The 22947-nt window shown below is 37.7% G+C and overlaps 1 protein-coding gene across 3 annotated transcripts in view; it reads right to left on the reverse strand.

Annotated features, from left to right (window-relative positions):
* The window catches only part of ATAD1 (ATPase family AAA domain containing 1), a 40773-nt gene that overhangs the window by 15500 nt on the left and 2326 nt on the right, over positions 1-22947 (reverse strand). For 2 of the 3 annotated variants that reach the window (XM_069567932.1, XM_069567933.1), the window contains exons 3-7: positions 20907-21081; positions 10015-10113; positions 7974-8094; positions 5980-6180; positions 1265-1371 (exon numbers count right to left, since the gene is read on the reverse strand). In XM_069567932.1, coding sequence (XP_069424033.1) covers positions 1265-1371; positions 5980-6180; positions 7974-8094; positions 10015-10113; positions 20907-21068 — 690 coding nt within the window. In that variant the 5' untranslated portion in view covers positions 21069-21081. The remainder of the gene's footprint in view (positions 1-1264; positions 1372-5979; positions 6181-7973; positions 8095-10014; positions 10114-20906; positions 21082-22947) is intronic. The other variant, XM_069567935.1, reaches the window with a different exon arrangement.

Raw genomic sequence — 22947 nt, forward strand, 5'->3', positions numbered from 1 at the left:
TGCTGGAGAAGACTCCTGAGAGTCCCTTGGACTGCAAGGAGATCAAACCAGCCATTCCTAGAGATCAACCCTGAATATTCATTGGGCGAACTGATGCTGAAGTTGAAGCTTCAATACTTTGGCCACCTGATGCAGAGCTGATTCGTCGGAAAGCACCCTGATGCTGGGAAAGACTGAGGGCAAGAGGAGAAGGGGGCAGCAGAGGAAGAGATGGTTAGACAGTATCACTGACTCAGTGGACATGAGTTTGGGCAAACTCCGGGAGATAGTGATGGACAGGGAAGCCTGGCATGCTGCAATCGATGAGGTCACAAAGAGTTGGACATGACTGAGCTACTTAACAACTGAGGAATGGATAAAGAGGATGTGGTACATACATACAATGGACTATTACTCAGCCATAAAAAGGAATAAAACAATGACAACTGCAGCAATACAGACCTAGAGATTATCATGCTGAATGAAGTATTTCAGACAGAATGACAAATATCACATGATATCACTTATACATGGAATCTGCAACAGAAACCGACTGACAGAACATAGAAAACAAGCTTAAGGATCCCAAAAGGGAAACGTGTGGGAGAGATGAAAGAGCCTGGGGTTAACTACACTACTCTACAAAAAATTAAGTGACGTAAGAACTGAGAGTAAGGACTAGCAGTTAGGGTGAGAGTCAAACGAAATGGACAGAATACTCAGAGCTAGTCACTTCCTTTTCTGTGACACAAAAGGTTCTAATACCTGGTTTTTCTCTCTTCTGTTGTATTTGTTTTGGGCATTTGGGAAATCTTTTTTAACATCTTATTAATTATGAAGCCCTAAAAATGGATGAAGGAGAAGGCAATGGCACCCCACTCCAGTACTCTTGCCTGGAAAATCCCATGGACCAAGGAGCCTGGTAGGCTGCAGTCCATGGGGTTGCTAAGAGTTGGACAGGACTGAGTGACTTCACTTTCACTTTTCACTTTCATGCATTGGAGAAAGAAATGGCAACCCACTCCAGTGTTCTTGCCTGGAGAATCCCAGGGATGGCGGAGCCTGGTGGGCTGTGGCCTATGGGGTCGCACAGAGTCGGACACGACTGAAGCGACTTAGCAGCAGCAAAATGGATGAAGACATAAACAATCATACTCTTTCAGATTCTCACCTTTTATGGATAAGTATAATTTATGAAAAAAAATTGTAAAAAAGTTTAACAAAAAACTGGACACATTTTCTACCACCATCAACACTAACACAAAATAAGGCAGATTTCTGATACCTGGCAGCTATGGTCAGTGTCCAATCCGTCCCAGAGACTCATAAACTGAGCTTTCATCATGGCTGTAGCTTCATGGTCAGAACTGGAACGGTTTCGTAGAAAGGAGTCTAGAAGAAAAAAAACGTTAACCTTAGAAATTAACAATATTTATTCTTTCAGTTCAGTTCAGTTGCTCAGTCGTGTCTGACTCTTTGCAACCCCATGAATCGCAGCCCGTCAGGCCTCCCTGTCCATCACCAACTCCCGGAGTTCACTCAGACTCACATCCATCAAGTCAATGATGCCATCCAGCCATCTCATCCTCTGTCGTCCCCTTCTCCTCCTGCCCCCAATCCCTCCCAGCATCAGGGTCTTTTCCAATGAATCAACTCTTTGCATGAGGTGGCCAAAGTATTGGAGTTTCAGCTTCAGCATCAGTCCTTCCAACGAACACCCAGGACTGATCTCCATTAGGATGGACCGGCTGGATCGCCTTGCAGTCCAAGGGACTCTCAAGAGTATTCTCCAAAAAAAAAAAAAGAGTATTCTCCAACACCACAGTTCAAAAGCATCAATTCTTTGGCACTCAGCTTTTTTTATAGTCCAACTCTCACATCCATACATGACCACTGGAAAAACCATAGTCTTGACTAGACGGACCTTTGTTGGCAAAGTAAGGTCTCTGCTTTTGAATATGCTATCTAGGTTGGTCATAACTTTCCTTCCAAGGAGTAAGCGTCTTTTAATTTCATGGCTACAATCATCATCTGCAGTGATTTTGGAGCCCCCCCAAAAATAAAGTCTGACACTGTTTCCCCATCTATTTCTATTATATAATCTCAAATCATTAATCAAACCCTGGGTTTGGTAACGAGTTTTTACATATATAACACCATAAGCACAATCCATCCAAGAAAAAAGTTTAAGTTGGATTTTATTCAAAATGAACTTCCTGTTCTGGGGAGGACATGGTTTAACAGAAGACAAGCTTGAGAAAAGGAAAAAAATATTTATAAAACAGATTTGACAAAAGACTTGTATCCAAAATATACGAAGGACTCTTAAAATTCAACAAGAAAGCAACCCAGTTAAAAAATGAGCAAAAGATATGGATAAAGATCTTACCAAAGAAGACACACAGATGGCAAATAAGCATATGAAAAGATGTAGCCAGGAGTTTGGGACAGAGGAGTTTGAGAGGGATAAACATGTAGAGCACTGGGGATTTTCAGGGTGGTGAAAGTATTCTGTCTGATATTGGGAAGATACATGATATTTTTTTTTTCAGACGATGGAACCTGGACTTCAGTTATTAATAATAATAATGGTTCATTAATTATAACAAATACATCACACTAACACAAAATATTGATAATAGGGAAACTGTCTGCTCAACTTTAAATTTGCTGCTGCTGCTGCTAAGCCGCTTCAGTCGTGTCCAACTCTGTGCGACCCCATAGACGGCAGCCCACCAGGCTCCCCCATCTCTGGGACTCTCCAGGCAAGAACACTGGAGTGAGTTGCCATTTCCTTCTCCAATGCATGAAAGTGAAAAGTGAAAGTGAAGTAGCTCAGTCATGTCTGACTCTTAGAGACCCCACGGACTGCAGCCTACCAGGCTCCTTGGTCCATGGGATTTTCCAGGCAAGAGTACTGGAGAGTGTTGCCATTGCCTTCTCCGCTTTAAACTTGAAACTGTTCTAAAAAATAATCTTTTAATTTAAAAAAAAAAGTGTTAATATCCAAGATTTTAAGAAGGAGAGAAAAAGATGCCCAAAAGGATGTACACTCACAGAAAGTATAGGCATGAAAAAAATTCTGCTCATCACTACAGGGAGTTAAGCAAGCTTGTTCTTTTATGCCTGGGCTCTGGAGGGAAATATGTAGCCCCTGAAAAATTAAAAAACCAAGATCACAGGGGTGCTCTGTCAGGTTTGAAGTCTAAATTCGAACCATCTTTCAGTCTAAGAACACCCATATTAAGAAATCAGATCTTAAAAGCTCTAAGTGGAAGACACAAAACAACTCTGGATCATTTTAGGCAACACAGAATTCTCATACAAAACCAAGTCATGAGCAACCTAAAGTGAGAAATGGCACATGGAAACAAACTACTGTGAAAGAGTTCACAATATAAAGGATAAGTAGAATTTCAAACAGAACAATCCAAAAAACTGTATTATAATAGCATGCTCTAAATTCTGAAGACATAAAAGGGACTGAAATTCTAACAGAAAAACAAGCTACAGTGAAAAGAGCTAAATCTGAAAAATTAATAGAACTTCTAAAGTTCACTTTTAATAGAATACAAACCCAATGGTTATGAGACTAAATATAGCCAAGCAAAGAAATGTTTTTTATAAGTTACCCAATGACTGATATCACTTTATGCATCAAAAAATTTTAATATATTGCCGAGTAAATTATAATACTAAAAGAAGAGCAAACTTAGGGCTTTCCTGGTGGCTCAGTAGGAAAGAATTCGCCTGTCAATACAGGAGACGTGGGCTCGACCCACACGCCGTGGAGTAGCCAAGCCCGTGTGCCCCAGCTGCTGAGCCTGTGCTCTAGAGGCTGGCAGCTGCGACCACTGAGGACAGGCGCCACACCTCCTGAAGCCCCCGAGCCCTAGAGCCCGTGTTCCACAACAACTGAAGCCACCACAATGAGAAGCCTGCACACACGATTAGAGAACAGCCTCTGCCTCGCTGCAGTTAAAGAGAAGCCCATGCAGCAAGGAAGACCCAGCACAGCCAAAAATCAATCAATAAAATTATTTCTTAAAAAAGAGGAAACAATTCTGCCAGTTAAACTATAACATGCTATCCCAATTTCAGATATTAAAATATAAAAAACTATAAGTAGTGTGTTTTAGAACTGATGAGATATGGTAGAGACCTAGATGCTAAAACTATGGAAATGACTCAAAGTTAAGAGTTGAAGAAGTGTGTGTGTACACACACATATATTATATATATATATATATAAATAGAAATCTTATAATTTGAATAGCAAGTAGACAGAAAGTATAGATTAAATTACAAAGAAATATTGGGTCATAAGCAGATTTCTCAAAAGCAACAAGAAGATTGACAGACAGTGGACTTCTAACTTTAAACTACTGAAAGGAAATATAATTCTGTTATCATTTAAAAATAAAAACACAGAATGAACACATTTCACACAAAGAAAGAAGCTGCTGTACTCACAATCTCTGCTGAAAGAATTTTGACTTCAGAAACAAGGAAATTAAACCCAGAAAAGGCAGGTTCAAGAAGTAATAGTGAACAAAAAAAGTGGCAAAGTAGATCTCTAAACAAGTAATGCCAATATAAAAATAACAACTCATATCAAAGTAATAAGTAAGAGAAACTGTTGTCAGAAACATGTAAGAGAAGAGAGGAGTGATTCGTATTCAAGAGTCCTGAGAGCCCTGTCTTATTTGGTAAGAGGGGAGAAATAATTAGCTTAGACTTTTAAGATGAGTAGCTATGCTAAGGGTCTTCCCTGGCGGCTCAGATGGTAAAGAATCTGCCTGCGATGCAGGAGACCCGGGTTTGATCCCTGGGATAGGACGATCCCCTGGAGAAGGGGAAAGCTACAACAACAGGGAAAAGGGAATAAAAAGAAATAGCACAAAAGTCCACTAGATTGGTAAATAAAAGGCACACAGTTAAGTGGTAAAAATAAATCTGTCAGCTATCGAAATAAAAGCAAACTGACCCTATTCCTTATTAAAGAGTCTCATTTTGAATTTTAAAAAAATCTAGCAATATGTTCTCTTATGCAAAATTTAAAGCAAAAATCCCCAAAAAAAAGAATAAATTGGTAAGATACACAAGGCAAACATGTAACCAAAATACTTCTATCTATACCTATCTTTCTCTATGTATAATTCTATACAGCTTATTATATTACATATAATAGTAAAATTAATTCAAAGCCAGTTTTAACTAATGTAGCTTTATTTAACTTAGTGTAACAAAAATGTAGATGATCCACAGAATGTTAAATAGAGAAAAGTTCACTAATATAAAAGTCGTGACAGAGAAAGATGATCTATTTACGTTGACAGTCCATATGGCAAGGAATTAAACTAGATTCTTACTTCACATTATATATTTTAAAAACAAGAGCATTTAAGGAGGTAGTGAGGGATTTGTAAACCAGATACACAGAATATAAATCATAAAAGAAAAAGACTCACAAATGAAACTACATTTAATTTAAATATTCATAAAAGAAGCTACCATAAAGTGGACAAGCCAGTCTAGAAAATATTTGTAATCATATTAAAACATTATCAAAGAATTACTAAGAAAAGCGCAAATAATCCCAAAGAACAACTGGCAATTTACAAGCAAGGAAACCTAAATCGCTAATCAACTTGCTAAAAGGTGCACAAATGTACTAGGAGGCGGCAACCACAAAACAATGAGATGATTCTTGCTCTTTATTGACATAAATCAACGTTACGGCCTGAAAAAGAGAAGTTTTGGGGAGGAGTATGTAAGGAAACAAACTATTTACTGATGAGAGTGAAAATGGGTATAACTGCTTTGAAGAACTGGTGTAACACAGTAGTTAACACTAGTGATCCTAATGAATTTGAAGATGGACACATCCCACAATCAAGTTGATGGTCACCTTCTGGGTGCCTACCCTGAACAAACATATAAGCGGAAGGAAACATGTACACGCAAGCCCGCTGCACACTGTTTAGAGACACCGCATACCTATTTCATCTATAAAGATGATGGAAGGCTGTAGCTTTATGGCAAGGGAGAAAACCGCAGCAGCCAGTTTCTGAGATTCTCCGTACCACTTATCCGTCAGTGTGGAAGGCTGAAGGTTAATAAATCGACAGCCCGCTTCTTTGGCTGTGGCCTTGGCAATCAGTGTTTTGCCGCAGCCTGGAGGCCCATAGAGAAGCACACCTGGAAATTAACACATTGTTTTATTATCTCCTTTAAGAGAATGAGATTTGCTAGTTTATGGGATAATCAACGTAATATTACTTCTGTTCATACTAAAATGCTTCATAATATTCACTTCTATTTTTATTAATCTTTTCTTATAGTAGAAAGGAAGGTGCCACATCCTAAGTTTGTGTCAGTGATGACATCTACTTGGGGTTACAGCACCCTCGTGCTTCCTCCTTTCATCAAACAGTCCAGTTCAGGAGAACGATCTTCGTCTTCCACTAAGCTGGTCCCTGGTGCCAAAAAAGGTTGGGGACTGCTGCTTTAGATCACATAATAAGGAAATACCTATGTGACTTAGAAAAATTTGGAACCACCCTTAGTTTCAGATGATGCATTTAGATAAAAACCAGATTTACATAAGGCTGTTAAAGTTACCCCTCATAATTTGGCATCTGCTATGCTAATTGGGATTTTAAACCAAGCCCAATTGGTTAAGTCACCCAATTACCTAGCCTAAAAAAAACATCACTGATGAGAAAATTTCCTACATTCATTAGCATTGTGAAACTGAGACATAAAAACTCACAAAAGTTCATTCTTCACACTATAAACAATCTGCAAGAAGGTAGCGAAGAACTTAATAATCCAATTTCTACCTTACTCTTTTGATCTGGGCACAGATAAATCATTTGAAATTTTCTTTGGGGAAAACTTTCTCTTAATCACAATAAACTAAATGCATTTTGTTAGGGAGAAAAGAGCAGTTTTGCTGTTTCAGAAAATAAAATAAATACATAAAAAACAGATTTGTTGTTTTAGTTAATGAAAAAGTATGTGATTTTCGATAACTGTCATCCTCTATTGACCAGAAACAAAACTTTGCTACTTCATAAAAATGTACAGCTATTTGTTTCAATTTAATGCACTTTTTGATACAGCTGTAAAATTAGTTAAGATTATAAACTACAATTTATACATGTTATTTTGATAGTTTTAAAGATCCTACTCTTTTGAGAAATGTATTTATCTAATAATTTGATTTGATAATAAAGAGAAGCTTCTACTAGATGGCAATAAACAAGCTACACTACAGAATTTATATCTGAAAGCCACAGCAACACATCTCTATAGATCTCACTGTCAATTATCAAGAAAGCTACATTTGAATCGCCTTCAATAAACCTTAAACATGATCAATATGTGAATGATTTATAACAGAAGTACTGCATTTAAGGATGCATTTATAAATACTGTCGACTCTTGAGTTACAAGGCTTCTGCAGTTATTACTAACTAGGAATAAGAAAATATTCCCCTTAAAAATGAGTAACATTTAATTCCTTAATTTCTAGTTCATCCATTCACTATTCCTTCTAAAAAAACAAAAACAAACCAAAAAAACTATTGTAATCTAAAAGTAAATAGAAATACCAAAAGGGGGAAAAAAAAATCACTAGTATAGTGAAAAAACAAAAAGAAGTCTTATCTTCTTTTTGACAAAGACCCATATTTTTACTTTGAATCTTTTTTATCATTGATTTCCCTAATTTCATTTTCTTGTAATAAATATGAATTTGAAATAAAGGGATTATTTTGACATGTAATATCTATACAGGGGAAAAATTCTCTAAATTTGGAAAGCTGAAGAATGAGCAATTATCTTAAAATTATTATTTATAAAACCATTCACTGGATCTCAGCAATCTCTTGAAAATCCAACTTCAAAAACGTCAGTTCTATAAAGGCAGAAAGTTTCCGTGTTCTCCAGACTTTTAATGTTTTCACAAATATAAACTTTTAATATACCTTTTGGAGGCTGTAGAAGCCTGGAATTTTCAAACAAATGCTTCTTTTTGATAGGTAAGATGACTGTGTCTTTCAGATCTGTAATGACATCATCCAAACCTGCTATATCACTCCAAGTAACCTGGTAAAAGGTAAAGTCAGCATGAAATTTTACCACTAATGTATATTCACTGAAGTAAAAAAACAAACAAAAAAAATCCCAAATGATAAGACTTGATTATACCTAAATAATAAGTTTAAAATGATCTGTTAATGTAAGCATTCTTAAGCAATACTCAAATTATTAAACTACTGTGAGCGGCAAAAAGCAATTTAATAGTCAGCTGCTGCTGCTCCTGCCGCTGCTGCTAAGTCGCTTCAGTCGTGTCCGACTCTGTGCGACCCCGTAGCCGGCAGCCCACCAGGCTCTGCCGTCCCTGGGATTCTCCAGGCAAGAACACTACCTATTATTTAAAAAAAAAAAGAAAACCTAGGTCTGGCAGGGATCTAATAAGCTGAAGTCATTCTGTTAAGAGGTAGCTGAGATTGAGAGCTAGCTGAGAGAGAGAATTTAGCACTAGCTAATAGGAAGAGCTCACCAGGAGTGTGCCTAATTCAGACATGATGCCGTCAAACATAATAGGAAGGAGTTTAGAAATAAGGCCTACACCCACCAAACTGGGCTTCCGAACTTTATTGATCAAAACGAAACTGTGTCAAAATTTCTACATTTATAAAGATTAACAGGGGATATATGTGTTCAAAATAGATACAGCTTGTGTATTTTAAAGCCTTCTGACTCAGCTTTAAAAAAAAAAATTGGAGGGAGTAGGGGGAGGGCAGTCAATAAACTAACTGAAAAACAAACAAAAACAACTTAGATTTCATTTAGAAGAGTAAAGGGGCTGGAAGTGGAGCTGGTCAAAAGCAATGTTTACAACAGATTTATTTATTCTCCATCATAAAGAAAAAAGGGAAAAATCATAGCCAGAACTGAAAAAAATAATCATTTTTATTGTAACTAATTTTCACTTATTTTCATTGTAACAAAGGATCCTCATTTCAAATGGAGGATTAATTCTGGACGGGCATGTATGTCTCTGTGAACAAAGATACTAATAGACATTGTACATTTTTATTTCCTAAATTTGGAGATAAGGGTATCATATTTCATTCTATTTATTTATACCTATGTTATAAAATATTCACCTAGAATTTCAGAATTTATAAATTACATTAATCTGATGCTCAAAATAATCCTTTAGAAGTAAGAAGAGCAGATATTACACTGTCCCTGGATTACATATGAGGAAACTGAAACTCAAAAGAGGAAATAAATTTCCCAAGGGCATAAATGGAAAAACTGGGATTCAGAATCTTGTGCTATAATACTTTAGATCATAAAAATTTAGATTTCAACTCCAAGTCAAACATCAACTTACAGCAGTAATTTTACATGCCACAAAGATGAATCTATAAAAGTGCAAGTTTAACTAAACAAATGTGTGCTGAAAAGGTTCCTACAAGTGGGCCTGAGACTATTACCCTTAGAGAGGGTAATAGCTGCATGCGCAGCTAGCCCTTCTTTCAGGAGCTTCCTCCATTCTCCAGATAAGAACAGCTTGCTGTGTCTAAACTGTGTAAACAATATGTTTATGGTGGACACCTATTTTCCTTATGAGAGTCTAGAATTTTGATACATGTTAGGGAAATGGGACCAATCCCAGTTAAAACTCTGGGCCCTAAGTCTCTAATGAGCTTCTTTCATGGAAAGCATTTGATATGTGTTCTCACAACCTTCTGATGAAAGAATTAAGTGCATTCTGTGTGACTTCATTGGGAGAACTCCTGGGAGTTTGTCTGATTTCCTACAGACTTCACTACATGTCCCCTCTGTCTTTGCTGATTTTGTCTTATATCCTTTTGCTGTAGTATCTTATTCATAAATATGACTGCACTGAATTCTGTGATTCCTCCTAGAGAATCATTAAACCTAGTCATGGTCTTTGGGACTCTTGATAGAAAACGTTAGACAAAAAAAAATAAGATTAAGGATACATACATGCATGTTAAGAGGGTCTACTAGATGAGCAGCAATACTCATTTCATATTCTGAAAGCTTCACATTTTTCACACCAATTTGTTTCATTAATTTTTCTGCCTAGAAAGAAAAAACAAGCAATCTCCTTTAGTTTGATATTTAGACACTAGCACTTCAAAACATGTATCTGTGAAGTCTACAGAGCAATGAATAGACATGCAAGATTTTCCAGATATTCTACACCAACTGATTTCATCCTTCCCCACTGTTAAGTCCTTCGGTTAAAAAATAAAAAGACCCGAAAGTCAACTCTACAGAAACCAGGGCAATTTAAATCAGCTCCTGGGAAATGAGAAAATAGAGCACATGACTGAAGAAATAGAATGCACAGCCTCTCAGTGCTGCAGTGAGACTCTAAGGTCCAATCAGATTTCTCTTTCCTAGGAAGATTACAACGACAGATGCAGATGAAGCCTTAAGACGAAAGATCAAGGAGTGCAGGGTATTAAGAACTGGACAAATGAAGTTTCTTTCCTTAAATTTGTAGAGTATCTGAAAACAGGTGTCTAACTTTCCTGAAATTACCTATATATCTACAACAGGTGTTCTGACCTACCTAATTTCAGATTGTCCTCTGATGCCACCCTTTTTACTTAAAGTCAATTCTTGAGGCTAGGCAACCAGACAATAAAAGTAATTTTGAATTAGGAGTATGCTTGCACATTTGGAGAAGGGAATGGCAACCCACTCCAGTATTCTTGTCTGGAAAATTTCAGGGACAGAGCCGCCTGGCAGGCTACAGTCCATGGAGCCTCGAAGAGTCCCACAAGACGGAGCGACTAACACTTTCACTTTCACATATTTTCAGAGCTGGGCAAAACCAGCCTTAAATTGTAAGCTCTAGTAAAGCAACAAAGCTTTCAATTAAAATAAGGATACGGATAAACATTTACTGAATGTGCCATACGTCATGCCAAAATACTCTAGATGGATTAACTCACTGAATTCTCAGAGAGATCCTATGAGGTAGGTACAATTTTTCCCCAAAACAGAAAAAGCAACTGAAGCTCAGGTCAGACTAAGTTATCTGTCTTAGTTTAAGTTAGCAAATGGAACAGACAACATGTGAGTCCAGGCAGTCCCAACTTGAGCCTATATTCTAACCGTCACATATATTATTTTGGTTTCCTCAATTACATGATTAGTTTGTAGCCATGAGAGACAACATATTCACATTTCAATTAAGTGAATCTTTTTAGAAATGAAGGTGCCCTGATAAATCATTTACTTAGATTTTGGCTGTTACATTTTCCTAGAACACTTCTGATTATATATAATCTTGCTATTTGTCAGCAATATTGCTACTCTTAAAAATATTCATATCACATGGCATGACTATAGGTTAGCTACAGGATTAGGATGTGTGTTGATCATATCATAGTATTATGGCATTTTAAAAAAAGTGCTATGAACCACATCATTTTTCCTCATTAGCCACCCTCTATAAATCTACTGTATTAATGGATAAAGCAGCCTTTTCCAGATTCTTCTCTTTCTTACAAATAACTTCTCTTTCACTGATTTCAAATGTGTCGGCTGTAAAAGGTATCCTATTTTCTGCACCTATAACCTATTTAGAGCATTTAACTCTTCTTTTTCACTGTACTTCTATAAATGAGAAGCCATCCCACACGTGTTCTTTTTAGGCCATGCTCTGAAACAGTGGTTCTCAATCAGGGGTGACTTTGTATCCCCAGGGGACATTTAGTAATGTCTGAAAATACCTTTGGTTATCACAACTTCGATGCTAATATTTCATTAAAAATTTTCACATTCATCTTAAAGTTTTGGAATTGTCGATATGCTACCCTCACAGAAAGGTTTGGTGTTTCCTCTTTTCCTACTCTCTAGAAAAGTTCATATAAAATTGTTATTATTGTTTCTTACATCTTGCTAGAATTTGCCAGTAGAATTCTATGAGCTTGCAGTTTTCTTTATGGAAATATTTTTTCCAATATTGATGTATTTCATAGTTATGGAAGTATTATGGAAGTATTATTCTAATTCCTAAGTCAGCTATGGTAATTCACAATTTTCTAAGTTTGTCTATGTCATTTAGGTTTTCAAATTGACTGATACAATTATTAACTGCCACTTTTTTCTTGATTGGTCTTACAGAAGTGTCCATTTAATCAATCTTTTCAAATAGCCAACTTCTGGTAGTACTGAGTTTTTCTATTATATATCCATTTTCTATATTTCTATTCACTCTCTCATTATTCTACATTTTACTAATTCATCCTATCTTTATTATCTCCATTTGTTCACTATCCATGGGTTTACTTTGTTAAAACCATTTTCCTCAGCCCAGACTGGGTACTTACTTTATCAATTGTCTACCTTCTCTCTAATAAAAATACTCAAGAGCAGCAATTCCCCATGCTGTGCTAGCTGCGCAGTCGTGTCTAACACTTTGCGACTCCGGGGACGGTAGCCTGCCAGTCTCCTGTCCACGGCATTCTCCAGGCCTAATACTGGAGTGGGTTGCCATGACCTTTCCCAGGATATCTTTCCATCCCAGGGATCAAACACAGGTCTCCCACATTGCAGGTAAATTCTTTACTGACTGAGGCACCAGGGAAGCCCAAGAATACTGGAGTGGGTAGCCTACCCCTTCTCCAGGGGATAGTCCTGACCTAGTAATGGAACCCGGTCTCCTTCATTACAGCCAGATTCTTTACCAGCTGAGTTACCAGGGAAGCTCCAAATTCTCCCTAAATACTACCTAGTATTTTAAGTTTAATTAAATTAAAATATCATTTCTATGTGTTCTTTTATCTAAGAGTTATTTAGAAATGTTCCCTACTCTCCAAACTTATTGGATATATCTAATGATCCTGGGATTTCTTTGGAAGGAACGATGCTAAAGCTGAAGCTCCAGTACTTTGGCCACCTCATGCAAAGAGTTGACTCATTGGGAAAGACTCTGATGCTGGGAGGGATTGGGGGCAGGAGGAGAAGGGGACGACAGAGGATGAGATGGCTGGATGGCATCACAGACTCGATGGACGTGAGTCTGAGTGAACTCTGGGAGTTGGTGATGGACAGGGAGGCCTGGTGTGCTGTGATTCACGGGGTCGCAAAGAGTCGGACACGACTGAGCGACTGAACTGAACTGAATGATCACCCTGTACTGCAGTAGAGCCAGTGTGTGCGTGTGCTTTGTCGCTCAGTCGTGTCTGACTCTTTGCGACCTCATGGACTGTAACCCGCCAGGCTCCGCTGTCCATGGAATTTTCCAGGCAAGAATACTTAAGTGGCTTGCCATTTCCTACTCCAGGGGATCTTCCTGACCCCAGGATTGAACCCGTGTCTCCTGTGTCTCTTGCACTGCAGGCAGATTCTTTACCCACTGAGCCATCAGAGGAACCCCTGTAATAAATATGCTACCAGTAAAATGAAACTTCAGATTTTGCTTTATAAACCGGCATTTGGTTTAATGTCACAAATCTTACATGCATGCTTGGGAGACGCACTCAACATTTGTTTTGGGTACAATGTACAACATACAGGTACAGATAAAGCTTATTATTTGTTTAAATCTACATTCTCTAAAAATGTTTCATCTACCAATTACTGAAAGAAATGTTTAAAACCTTCTACCACGCTGATGAATATGTTATTTCTCTCTGTAATTCTATATATTTTTGCTTTATGTATTTTAATGCTACATTAATAGATGCACATAATATAGAAATGTTATATTTCTTGGTGAATTGAATTTTTAATCATCCTGTAGTGAACCTCATTTTCTCTATTAATATTTTTACCTTAAAGTTAATTTTTGTTCAACCAGCTTTCTTAATGCTTTATGTGCATGTTTGAACTTATGTTAAATACAACTTAAATTTCCTTTTCTAAACCATAACTACAGCTTTGTCTTTAGTTACATACATACAGTCTTTGGGGGTCAAAGAATATCATCTTTGAGGCTTTGAAAGGAATATCATCTCTGAGGCTCTCTATATCTTTGATTGGTACTATGCTTTGTACTCTGACCTCCTCTGGATCATAAAAACAGAAGCTCAAATTTTGTAGGTTTCGCAAATTCCACCAATTGTAAAAGTTAGCCATCAAACTCAATTTACCTTTCTGAATTTTTGCTTTACGTTTTTTATCTGCATATTTTACTTTCTTGCAAGCTCATGAATGCCTTTATATCATTTAGAATATGTAGATTGTTTAGTTATTTTCATCAGGAAGGTCAGTCCAGGTACTTACCATACTGACCTATTCATTCTCCACTTGGTGTGCACCATCTTCCTATCCCCAAAATGAAGGTTTACTCTTCAGTCTATTATTTATATTATATAACATGTCCTTTAGAGACCTCCCAGTCACTAGTATCTATTGTAGTGACATATTACATATGCTTTCAACAGATATTTGAATGTATAAATCCTAATGGTTGAAGGAGCAAAGTGGAAAAGTGATTTGGTAAAAAAAAAAAAAAAAAACCCTCAAATTTTACTGTGGGAAATTCTTAAAGAGATGGGAATAACTTATCACCTTACCTGCCTCCTGAGAAACCTGTACATAGATCAAGAAGCAACAGCTATAACCAGAAATGGAAAAATGGACTGGTTCAGAATTGGGAAAGCAATAAGACAAGGCTGTACTGTCACCCTGCTTACTTAATTTATATGCAGAGTACATCATGTGAAATGTCGGGCTGGATGAATCACAAGCTGAAATCAAGACTGCCAGAAGAAATAACAACATCATATATGCAGATGGTACTACTCTAATGGCAGAAAGCCAAGAGGAACTAAAGAGCTTCTTGATGAGGGTGAAAGAGGAAAGTGAAAAAGATGGCTTTAAACTCACATTAAAAAAACTAAGATCATGACATCCAGTCCCATCACTTTGTGGCAAATAGAAGGGCAAAAAGTGGAACTAGTGACAGATTTTCTTTTCTTGGGCTCCAAAATCACTATGGATGGTGACTGCAGTGATGAAATTAAGACACCTGCTCCTCGGAAGGAAAGCTATGACAAACCTAGACAGTGTATTAAGAAGCAGAGACATCACTTTGCTGACAAAGATCCGTATGTATAGTCAAAGGTGTGGTTTTTCCAGTAGTCATGTACAGATGTAAGAATTGGACTCTAAAGAAGGCTGAGAGCTAAAGAATTGATGCTTTCAAACTGTGGTGCTTGAGAAGACTGTTGAGAATCCCTTGGACAGCAAGGATATCAAACCAGTTAACCCTAAAGGAAATCAACCCTGAATATTCATTGGAAGGACTATGCTGAAGTTCCAATACTATGGTCACCTGATGCAAAGAGCCGCCTCACTGAAAAAGATCCTGATGCTGGGAAAGATCACAGGTAAAAGAAGAGGGCGGGAGAGGATGAGACAGACAGCATCACTAACTCAATGGACATGAATCTGAATAAACTCTAGAAAGACAGTGAAGCCATGGGCTACAGTCCATGGGGTCACAAAGAGTAGGACACAACTTAGGGACTCAGCAGCCACACACCAGTGGCCCTGGGGCCTACCCTATCTTACCAAGACTTGCTGCCCCAATGAGTCCAATTCCTTAAGGGCATCTGATAAGCAATCTCCAAAGACTGTTGGGATTCTCTGGTTGCTCAGACAATAAAGAATCTGCCTGCAATGTGGGAGACCTGGGTTCAGTCCCTGGGTTGGGAAGATCCCCTGGAGAAAGGAATAGCTACCCATTCCAGTATTCTTGCTGGAGAATTCCAAGGACAGAGGAGCCTGGCAGGCTACACAGTCCATGGGGTTGCAAAGAGTCAGGCACAACTGAGCAACTTTCACTTTCTTTTTGGCTTCCCTGGTGGTTCAGTTCGTAAAGAGTCTGCCTGAGAGGTGGGAGACCTGGATTCGGTCCCTGGTTCAGGAAGATTCTTTGGAACAGGAAATGGCAACTACTCCAGTATTCTTGCCTGGAGAATCCCATGGACAGAGGATTCTTGTGTAGTCCAACGGATCACAAAGAGTTGGACATGACTGAGTGACTAACACAAAGACTGATCCTTCCCCTGCCATTTAGACCTACAATTTCAACAGCTCCATGAATATTTTCCCTTGGATTCCTACCACCAACACAATCTCAATATGCCCAAATCAAGCGTCATCTTCTCAAGTACTTACCCCATCTATAGATTCTAAAACTCTATAAAAGACACCATGAATCTGAGGATTCCAGACCAATCTCAGATTCACCTGTAAGATGAACCTTTTCTCGTCATCACAAACTGCTTCGAACATTTACCTACTTTGCCCATCCCACTTCTTTGGTCACTCCTTTATTCTAGGTCTTTGCCAGCATTACTTGTCTATAAGCAACATGTCTTGGTTCTAGTTTCCTTTGTCAGTGACATATTTGCACTTGCCAAGGGCATTTGCCTTCTGTCCCTGAGAGGACTGAATCCTGTGCTGCCATAGCTGTTGACCTTCGACATGCCCTGAAGGGAATCTAGGGTTGAGAATGAGGCACTTTGTGCTCCAGAGAAACTGCTGGAACAGGTCTTCAGACAGTTACTTTCAGGAACTGATATCTTCTTGGGCTCCACAATCACTGCAGACGCTGACTGCAGCCATGAAATTAAGACACTTGCTCCTTTGAAGAAAAGCTATGACCAATCTAGAAAGCATATTAAAAAGCAGAGACATTACTTTGCCAACAAAGGTCTGTCTAGTCAAAGCTTTGGTTTTTCCAGTTGTCATGTATGGATGTGAGAATTGGACCATGAAGAAAGCTGAGGTGCCGAAGAATTGATGCTTTTGAACTGTGGTGTTGGAGAAGACTCTTGCGAGTCCCTTGGACTCCAAGAAGATCAAGCCAGTCAATCCCAAAGGAAATCAGTCCTGAATATTCATTGGCAGGACTGATGCTGAAGCTGAAGCTCCAATACTTTGGCCATCTGATGCGAAGAACTGACTCCTTGGAAAAGACCCTGATGCTGGTAAAGATTCAAGGCAGGAGAAGAGGACGAAAGAGGATGAGATGGTTGGATGGCATCACCAACTCGATGGACATGAGTTTGAGCAAGCTCCAGGAGTTGGTGATGGACAGGGAAGCCTGGTGTGCTGCAGTCCATGGGGTCACAAAGAGTCCAACACAACTGAGCAACTGAACTGACCTGAACTGATCTTCGGATCTCCTCATATTTAGAAAAGCACTAAGTAAGTCCCCTCATGGTGACATCACCTCCTTGGAACCAGTAGCAAAATCTTTTTGTACAAAAAGTGCTTGATTGCATGAACACTCCTTCACCAAAATCATGTATATTGACCTACCTTGCCTGACCCCTTTATAAACAGCAGTTTCTCAGAGGTATCTGAGGTGTTGTCTCCCAGGCTGCAGTCTTCATTTTGTCCCAAATAAAACTTAACTAGCAACTCTCATGTCATGCATCTTTTAAGCTGACAGTTATAGCAACTGATGAAAATACCCAGAGTGGACTTCCTTCCTTTGCCTGAACTCTCTGAGAAATGGAGCCTTCGTACCAGAAATGGCTCCCTGTACCCATCCACCTCCCCAGGTAAATAAGACATATTTCCTGTCCCCTTAACAAAATCAACTCCATTCCTCATAACTTCTTTAATAGAAAATCACATCACACTTTCCTTAAGCAATCATGAACTAACTGTCCTTTATATTAGTATTCTGTAGATTGGCAAACATAAATACCAATGATCATTTCTAAAAACAACTGCTTTCTTATAGAGGACATCTCAGGATGGCACTGAACATTATTTATTAATAGTCCAAAATCTCTACTTTCTTTGTAAGAGAAAGTTAGTGTTCAGTAATTAATATTTCTGAATCTTATTTTTTTTCATAAAACAAAATTGTATATAACTGAAGGATCCTTCCTGGGACTAGTTAATTGCCTTTATAAAAAAAGAGAAAAGAATGAAATTCCAGTGTTCCAAATCAACTTGTTACACATCTATATAAACCCACAGTGTCCTGGCAAACAACATGCTTTCATTTTCTGTCTCATCTTAGAGCTAGAATCCTGATTCATTTCAGCAGAAACTCCACAGGCAACAGGAAAGACTGCGGCATTAAAATATTCATTTACACTTTTGCGGCAGTTCAACAGTAGTTCTGGGAAAGCTTGCAAATCATACACGGTTGAAAGCATCATAAGTGGGTGCTAAGACTCAAATGGGAAAAAGGAAAAAGAGAGAAAAAGTAGAAAGAAAAACCTCTGGGGAGAGCCAGGGGTATTTAAATGAACCATAAGAATGACAACCATATTTAAACCCCCTTTTTTAAAAAGGGGATTTTTCTTTTTTGACTTAAAATATCTCACTCTAAACAGATTTATGCCAGCTGTCAATGAAAAAAATGTCACTAATACACTGTGAACATCTTTTGCAATGTATATCCATGCCCTTTTTCTTTTTCACATGGTGAACTTCAACCTAGCAATTATTACAACAAATGTTATAGTCTAAAGCTCAAAAAATTTTTAGCAATTTTGAAACTGAATTGCATACAAACCAAATAAAACTTACATTATAACAAGCATTTCCACCTAGGACTGTGGGGACACTTGAGCCTTCCGCATTGATCTCAGGGCCTTTTCACCAGGTGCTTTTCTAAGTCATCCAGGTTATCTTTACCCTCACTTTCAGTCTCCTTTTTAGGCTCTGGTTCTGTCTCTGGTATTTCCTGTGCTGATGTGGTTGTGGGAGCAGCTACAAATGCAGGGGTCATAACACATGCAGTAGTGGCGGCTACAGCCTTCTCCGTTCTGAATCTTTATTTTATTTGGAAATGACCTAGCTATTCAATAACTTCCATCGCAATAGTTTAGCACAACCTGTCAACTCCTGTGACCAGCAGAAAACCTTTCTGTAAGATAAGTGCTTGATTGCATGAACTCCCCCTTCACCAAAATCATGAACACTGACCTTGCCCCCACCACTTTGGAGCAGTTTCTCAGAGCTATCTGAGGTGCTGTCTGCTGGCCTGTAGTCCTCATTCTGCCCCCAATAAAATTAACTCATAACTCTTATAGTAAATCTTTTTCAAGTTGACACTGATTCCAATCCCTGTTATATGCTACAGTAAGATGAATTATTCATAAAACATTGCTGTAAACATCACCTAAAATCTTTAATATACGATGGAGAAAAAGAATAGTCTCTTTAGCAAGTGGTGTTGAGAAAGTTGGACAGTTGCATGTAGATCAATCAAGTTAGAAAAGATGCTCACACCATACAGAAAATAAACTTAAAATGGCTTGAAGACCTAAATACAAGACATGATACCATAAAACGCCTAGAAGAAAGCCTAGGCAAAACATTCTCTGACATAAATAATAGCAGTGTTTTCTAAGGAAATAAATGGGACCTAGTCAAACTTATAAGTGTTTCCTTGATACCTCAGTTGGTAAACAATCTCCCTGCAATATAGGAGACCCCCGGTTTGATTTCTGGGTCGGGAAGGTCCACTGGAGAAGGGATAGGCTACCCACTCTAGTATTCTTGGGCTTCCCTTGTGGTTCAGCTGGTAAAGATTCCGCCTGCAATGCAGGAAACCTGGGTTTGATCCCTGGGTTGGGAAGATACCCTGGAGAAGGGAACGGCTATCCACTCCAGTATTCTGGCCTGGAGAATTCTATGGACTACATAGTCCGTGGGGTTGCAAAGAGTCGAACACAACTTCTACAGTCAAGCTTTTGCACACCAAAGGAAACCATAAACAAAATGAAAAGACAACTTATAGACTGGGAGAAAATATTTGCAAACAATGCTACTGACAAGGGCCTAATTTCTAAAATATACAAAAAGCGTATGTGATTCAGTAACAACAAAAACAAAACAACTCAATCCAAAAATAGGCAGAAGTCCTAAACAGACATTTCTTCAAAGACATACAGATGGCCAATAAGCAGATGAAAGGACATTCAACACTGCTAATTATTAAAGAAATGCAAATCAAAACTACAATGAGGTTATCACTTCACACCAGTCAGAATGGTCATCATCTAAAAAGTCTACAAATAGTAAATGTTGGAGAGGGTATGGAGAAAAGGGGACCTTCCAACACTGTTGGTGGCAATGTAAACTGGTGCAACCACTATGGAGGACAGCATGGAGGTTCCTTAAAAAACTGAGAAATATCATAGGATCCAGCAAGCCCAGTTCTGGGGATATATCAGGAGAAAACTATGATTCAAAGAGGTACATGCACCCCAATGTTCACAGCAGCACTATTTACAACAGCCTGGAGGCAACCTACAAGAACTGGAAGCACCTATAAGTCCACGGACAGATGAATGCATAGAGAAGACGGGTGAAGTACATATTAACAATGGAATACTACTCAGCCATAAAGAAAAATGAAATAATGCCATTTGCAGCAACATGGATGGACCCAGAGATTATGGTAGTAAGTGAAATAAATCAAACAGAGAAAGACAAATATCATATGATATCACTTATATGCGGCATCTAAAATATGATACAAATGAACTTATTTACAAAACAGGAACATTTCACATGTCACACAAAGTAAAATGTATACCGTTACTGAAGATAAAATATTTTGTTTAGTGTGTTGAAAAATTTTACCTAGATCCCTTCATTTATAAGCTGAAAAATTATTCTAAGTAGGATATTCATTAAAAATACTGTAATATTTTTATTCTTCACTTTTTCTCCTAAGTTGCCTACACAGTTGAAAAGGATTTAACAAAAAATACCTTTTTAGGAATAATGAAATTAAATATTATATAAAAACATATCCACATGGGTCTTACACAATTTGTCATTAATTTATAATTCTACTATATCCTTAGTTTTATGAAAAAGTATTTGTTAGCTACAAGAAAAATGATCCTCAAACATTTCAATCATACCTGTTTCTGGGCTTCTACTTTTTGCTTTCTGGTTGGATCAATTGCATCTACCATCCATTTAATTGTAAAGTATGTTACTGCACCAAATATTGTCAAACGGAAAATTAAACCAACAACTTCATTCCGACTCAAGGGACGAGAAAAGGTTTCAGCATGTACCATCTTGATTGTTAACCTTAAAAAACAAATAGAAATGTCAGTAGATAACAACTAGATTCATTAAAATTGGGAGACTGATAGGTAGCATAAACTAAACAAGAAAAACTGACTTTTAGTCAAAGTCAACATTACCTACCTTGTAAGTGTTTTAGTTAAGGAGAAATGGATTTTTAAATGTTAAGTAAACAAACACATTTTAAGCTCCTCTTGCAAACAAGCTTATTTATTAAATTTTTAAATAAACTTTCCTAAAAGTTCATATAATTTTAAGCACAGAATAATTCTATTGAAAAATGCAGTAAATGTCTTAAAGTATTTACTCTTTTAAAGAACTTTTATGTAACTATTTCAGGGAGTCTAGATAAATAATGACTATAATACTTACACAACTGAAAAAAGGCAGCCAAACAATGAAATACTTTACTAATGTAATGGTATACGAGGTAATTTCTGAGTAAAATTCAAACTGTGAACTGACTTATTGTTCCCTCATACTTACTTTTAAAGGTTTCCAAAGCCCGCTAAAATTTATACATGCCATTTCTCAATTCACAAGTGAGATGAAATTGTTGGAGCCATCTCACTATTTCCAACAACCTAGCTATGTAAGAAACAAGCAGAATCTTCAAAATATTTGAGCCACAAAAATACAGCTCTCACCCAAGATAAAGAGGAAAAAAGGAGGCAACATGCCTATTTTTACACATATACCTAAGCAGTTACATCAACCACAGCTTGGCCTACAGGAGGCATGCACACTTATGTCAAAGGCAATGACCATCCAATAAAATAAGCTTTAGGGATGATGTGACTATCACGTTTTGAGAGAGAATCTTGGCTTCAAATAACGCCATTATACTCTCTCCACAAGGCGTGTGCTAAGTACTATGTGATTTGGGGGGGTGGGGAATGTATATTTTGCATTCGTGTGAAAAGGAATAATCCAAAATCTGTACTCAGAACAACAGGTGAAAACTGGGTTCTTCATAGGCTAATTTATGGTCATTCCAGCTCTAGAATTATTGTTTCTATTCTCACTAGTACTATTTAGTTAAAGATTTTCTTCAGTCATTCCAACAGAATTGGTGTCAGACTACTGAACAATTTCCAAAAGAAAACTCAAGGATTCCAACCTTCTGCATCACTAGGAGACATTCACTTCACAACAATACATTATTTAATTTAAACTTAACAACTGGGTTTAAATTAAATAACTGAAAAACCTTTATTTTGGATAAAGACATTTTGGCCTAGGGATATTAAATGACTCAATTCATACAATAAAGCACTTATCAAGCATGTGTATATATTACCTACTGTATTTTGAGTATACAATAATAGCTAAGACACAATTACTTTACTCCAGGAATGCACAGTCCATTATTATCTTATTAAAAACTAAGCTAGAATAATCAACCCCCTCTCCAACAACAACAACAAAAAGAAGCTAAAGAGAAGCCATATAGTTAAAATCTCTTATGAAACAAATCAAAGTGTGCTTTCTATCATCAGCATGGATTTCTAAAATGGGTTAACAATACACTCCTTCTTAAAGTAAGTGGAAAAACTGTCTTCCCTAGTCTTTATTCCAACACAGTAAATTTGAAAATTCAGTTGGAACATGGGATATCATTATGTGGTAGCATTATTCACAAATGAAAATAAAACAACAGGCAAAATTAAGATTTATTAGCTTAAACTGCTGCTGCTGATGCTAAGTCACTTCAGTCGTGTCTGGCTCTGTACGACCCCATAGACGGCAGCCCACCAGGCTCCCCAGTCTCTGGGATTCTCCAGGCAAGAATACTAGAGTGGGTTGCCATTTCCTTCTCCAATGCATGAAAGTGAAAAGTCAAAGTGAAATCGCTCAGTCATGTCCAAC

The sequence above is a fragment of the Ovis canadensis genome, chromosome 22, assembly GCF_042477335.2.
Source record: "Ovis canadensis isolate MfBH-ARS-UI-01 breed Bighorn chromosome 22, ARS-UI_OviCan_v2, whole genome shotgun sequence".
Lineage (NCBI taxonomy): Eukaryota > Metazoa > Chordata > Mammalia > Artiodactyla > Bovidae > Ovis > Ovis canadensis.